Genomic DNA, 5,305 nt, shown 5'->3' on the forward strand with positions numbered 1-5,305 from the left:
TTTTTTTTATCTCTAACCTCATATTTAAACCTTTAATAATGCTGAGAGAGTTACCTTTCATAAGAAGAAGAAATTGTTTAAACTCTTGTGACAGGAAATCATCTATGCAGACAAGAATGCACTTTTTCTGAAGCCTCAGGTGACTTCACGGTATTGAGTGCCTGAATTAAGCACAATGTACCGTAGGAGCTCTAGAATCAGATTTTGCCTTCTTTGTGGTTCTTCAGCCCACCAGGCAGAATTATGTAAGACAATCTGCTTGCTGTGGTGACAGCTTACCTCCTCTTGTCATGATGTTAGCTGCTTCTGTATAATTTATTCTTGAACAAATGGAATTTAAAATTTTGCTAGATTTTTACCTTTCATTAACTCATGTGATTTGTTTAATCCTTTCACACAGAGAGGCCATTTATTCAAACTCTGTACCTTTGCTGATCCATCTGAATAGAATGTGTAGCATGTCCCTCCCACACGACTATGAAAATGGGGCTTTGCCTTTTAAAAAAATTCTCATTAGTTTTTCTTACTGAGTAGGGGATGACATAATCTACTTTAAGCCATTGAAGTAGTTAAAGCAAAATAATTTTTACACGTGATCGAGCCAAGAGTCAATTAAAAGAATTTCAGGTATTTTAAATTCTTTCTCTCCTGGGTTGCTAAATCTGTAGGAGATATTCTGAATTTGACATTTAAAATAGAAAATTCATCACTTTGATCTTTCTCTAAGATCTGGAGTTTTGAGCTGATAAGAAAGGTCACTTCTGCCTATGAAGAGGGAGAACTATTAAAAATCGATTATAGTCTTGCTGTTAGCCTTTAACTTTTAGTCTCAGAAATCTTGAGAGCCCTGAGAATTAAAAATAAAATATAACCTAAGTAGAATGTTTTCCCAAAGAGCACAATTTATACAGTTAAATTGAGAAATGAAAGTAGAATTCAGATTGAATGTCTAACGCATGAATTCTTTTATAAGGCACTTGAAAGAAAATTTTCATTGAATACATGAATGATTTTTATTTTAAGATAAATTTAAATAGTATAAGACATAATTTCTCTGTGGAGTTTTTTTTTTTGGTAAGGATTACATTCTGGTGGAAGAAATATATTTGCATACATACTGAGTTTCAGTGGCATTCGAACCCACCAATCAGGGTTTTCCAACTTTGTTCCTGAGCCATTTGTTTTACCCTGGTGTACATCACTGATAGAAATGAAAGTGGGGAAAAAAAAAAAGACTAGGGCCTCTGGCTTCTTTAAGTGGTTTTATTGCTTTTTCCTCCTCTTCCTGCTCATTCGACATTGAAGACAGGTAAGAGAGAAGAAAGCAAGGAAGAAGGCATACTTTGGTCATTTTATACTAGTGGTAGTGAAATTAGGACAGGTCCTGGGCAGGTGTGGCTCATGGGGGATGGTAGGTTATATTAGTGTATTGGAGTTCTCCAGAGAAACAGAACTAATAGGGTGCTTGCGTGCACGCGTGTGTGGGTATACAGATATATGCACGTATGTAAATATGTGCATATACATCATATATATATATACATAAAAAGAGATTTTAAGGAATTGGTTCACTTTATTATGGATACTGACAAGTCCCAGGATCTGCAGCATGAGTCAACAAGCTGAAGACCAAGGAGAGCCAATGGTGTATTTTCAGCCCCAAAGTCAGTCCCAAGACCCAGGAAGAGGCAATGTTTCAGTTTGAATCTGAAAGCAAGAAAAAAATAGATGTCCTAATTTCAAGGCAGTCACACAGGACGAATTCTTCTTTACTTGGGGAAAGGTCACCCTTTTGTTCTATTCAGGCCTTCTACTGATTGGATGAGGCCCACCCACTTTAGGGAGGACGGTCTGCTTTACTCAGACTGCCAATTTAAATGTTAATCTCAGCCAGAATCCTAACAGAAATACTCAGAATAATGTTTGACCATATATCTGATTACTTCATGACCCAGTCAAATTGACTCATAAAATTAAACATCACAGCGTACATGGAGAACACAACTTAAAGGATTTCAAGTTGAATATTCTCCATTGAACTGTTCCATCGTCAGAGGACACTTGCTTGAAGCTTTTATCCATTCAATTGAAGTGGCTGTGAAATGGGGTGATTTTAGACAGTGATTTGGATTATTGGTCCTAGATATCTTGTCCTGGTCTCATGTGTCCTGTGAGGCCCACCCTATTTATTTTCTCTGTGGTCTAAGCTCCATCTTGACAAATGGTTCTTTTTTAATATTACGTGTGATTTTCCTTTGAGTACCATATCAATCTCCAATTTATACTTCTGTTCAGAACATTTAAAGCTAGCACTGTCTTTCATCCAGGTGGTTTACAGTGATGACCACGTATTCTTATTTCATTTATATAAATATATACAAATATTCTGAGTATTCTTGCTTTGTAATCTTTATGTACAATAGTATGTACTCTCAAAATTTCCCCTGAGAACTGGGGGTAGAGTCCTCATAGAGCATTGCGAGAGATTAAGGAGAGAGGCCTCTGGTTACTGAGAACCTTCCTCAAGCCCCGCCTCCTGTGGTATGTTAGCAGGCCGACATCACATACTCCTGCGTTCAGTTGACAGAATGGAAAAAAATGAGCAAGTAAGCATTCCTCCTGACTTCTGGAATAAAATGTGCTTATTTTAAAGTTCTAAGTAAATTTCCAACTTTTGTGAAAATAATTGAATTCCATTTTGGGCCACTATGAACCCAAAGAAGAGGAATTAAATGAAAAGCCCAGTGATGGTTTTTTCCCAGCTGGTGAGTCCTAGAAACTTCGCAGGGTAGAGCAGGATTTACTGCTTTCTTTTTATTGTGCTTCATGGGAGATTGTTCAGTGTGTTTGGGAATTTTTAGGAACGGCAGACAGAGAGGGGATTAATAATATAACCAAAGGTAAAAGTGAGAAGTAAAAAGAAAATCTAAAAATTCTAGTGATTGAGGAACACTAGGTTGTTTTGCCCTCAGAGCAAGTATTGCTGTGTGTATCTAGTTGCCCCTTTTTCTAGAGCCAACATTACGCCTTTCCTGTCTTCCATTGTTGGCTTCCTAACTTGTCTTCCTCATGACTGTATTTTGTCAAATCTAGTTTACCACACTGACGACATTTATAAAATAGCTGAAAGAATTCAAGAATTCTTGACTCATTTTTTTGTAAACTTTTTTGGGTGAATGATAACATTTGTAGAAATGTACACAAACTTATATGCTGTTTAAAAATAATATAAAGTGAACATTCAAGTAATCAGCATCTAAATCAAGAAATAGAATACTGGTACCCTAGAGAGTTTTACTTTTGTCCTTTTTTAAAAGTTATTTATTTTATACCTAAATCTATATCTCTAAACTATAGGAATATAAAAGATAGATAGGTAAGTAGGTAGTAGGTAGGTAGGTAGGTAGGTAGGTAGGTAGTAGGTAGGTAGATAGATAGATAGACAGATAGATAGGATGGATGATAGATAGATAGATAGATAGATAGATAGATAGATAGATAGATAGATATACTTTAGGGGCGTCTATCTGCCTGTCTATCTGTCTGTCTCTGTGTCTGTGTCTCTCTCTATCTAAAACTATAAATATATACATGCTTTTAAAAAACTATATAATTGGAATTTTTCTCTATTTATTTGTGTTTTGTTCTTTTCCCTTTATAGCATTTTGTAAGAGTCGTCCGTGTTATTTTGTGCAGCTAAAGTTCATTCATGTTCCCTGATACATAATCCATTTTATAAAATGTCCCAAAATGTGTTTATCAATTGTAGTACTGATAGATATTTGAGTTATTACCAGTTTAGAGAAATTATGGAAATTTTACATGAGCATTCTTGAACATGTATTATGGTACAGCAGTGGTTATATTTCTCGTAAGATATATAGCAGTAGGATCATTGGCTCATAGGGTATATGTATCCGCAACTCCACTAGCTAATAATAAACAGTTTTCTAAAGTGATATTATCAACTGATACGCCTTCTTCAGTTTGAGAATTCCTGTTATTCCACAAACCTACCAACTCTTGATATTATCAGACTTAAAAATTTCTTGCCTATTTGATAAGTGTGTAGCAATATCTCAAAGTGGGTTTCATTTGTGCTTCCCTAATAACTAATGAAGTCAGGTACCTTTTTGGTGTGGGTATTGGAAATTTGGACATTGTTGTCTATGGAGTTTCAAGGGTTTTGTCCATTTTTCTGTGGGGGTGTCTGCCTTTTCGCATTGATTTTTAGAATTTCTTTTTATTCTTTATGATGTCTTTTAATAATATATTGGAGGTTTTGAAATTATAATGTCATATTTGTCATGATTTGGATTTTATATGGATTTTAAAAACATGGACCAGAGAGACTGGTGGTCTAAATATATTTTATCCCTTATGTATCTGGTCTGTGTTGTGCAGATTCACATGGTTTTTTGCCCATGTTTCACAAATAGATATTTACCGAAAACATCCTCTAAGCCTTTCATCCTTCCATCTCCCTCAAACACATTACTTAGGTAAATGTCTCTGAGTTTTAGATATGGACATTTAAAGTTTTTCTGTATCTGTTTTACTTTGTAAATGTCTATGCATTGTATTAGTAATTATAGTGGTCCGCATATTCCAGTAATTAGTTTGGTTTCACACAGAGATGAGACACCTTTCTCTTCCTTGAAGTCATGAAAAGTTTAACCAAAAGTTTATTAAAAGTGGAAATTCTACTTAAATTCTAGTTATACATTCATGCACCTAGAGAAGAGTGGATTTGCACTGATTATTTAGAATCTACACATGTTATTTCTTGGATCGTACGGCATCCAGTAATCACCTGTCCATCTTTTTCTTTCTCCCAAAGGTCCCTCATGTCCATGATCCGGAAGCGATCCCACCCCAGCGGCACTGGTGCTAAGAAAGAAAAGGCAGCTCAACCAGAAACAAGTAATTCTCAGGCTCCTTGTTTTACATTCAGTGGCTGATGGTCTATAGTTTTTCAACAGTTCACGTTTTTTGAGGTCTCTGACTATGAACACATTGTCATGGGAGAAGTGCGAAGTTTGCAGCTATAAGAATGAACCAGGTGACAATCACTGCCTTTATGTAGCTTATTGTCTGGAGTGGATAAACGTGTCCACACGTCACTGTAAAGCGAGGTATGCTGGGAAATGTGTTTTCGTGAAGAGACAAGGAACTTTGGGTGTAAAGGAAAGAGAGGAAGTAATTCCAAGTGAGGGATTTGGGGAAAGGCTTTTCAGAGCCGATAACAAGTGAACTGAGATTTCACCCAGCACCTACTATTTACTGCAGTGCTATGCACCAGAGA

At 36.0% G+C, this 5,305-nt stretch overlaps 1 protein-coding gene across 1 annotated transcript in view; it reads left to right on the top strand.

Annotated features, from left to right (window-relative positions):
* SHTN1 (shootin 1) overlaps positions 1-5,305 on the top strand; it is a 79,990-nt gene that overhangs the window by 57,650 nt on the left and 17,035 nt on the right. Inside the window, exon 12 of the mRNA XM_011359251.2 lies at positions 4,841-4,923. Coding sequence (XP_011357553.1) covers positions 4,841-4,923 — 83 coding nt within the window. The remainder of the gene's footprint in view (positions 1-4,840; positions 4,924-5,305) is intronic.

This window comes from Pteropus vampyrus, unplaced genomic scaffold, assembly GCF_000151845.1.
Source record: "Pteropus vampyrus isolate Shadow unplaced genomic scaffold, Pvam_2.0 Scaffold46, whole genome shotgun sequence".
In the NCBI taxonomy this organism is placed as follows: Eukaryota; Metazoa; Chordata; class Mammalia; order Chiroptera; family Pteropodidae; genus Pteropus; species Pteropus vampyrus.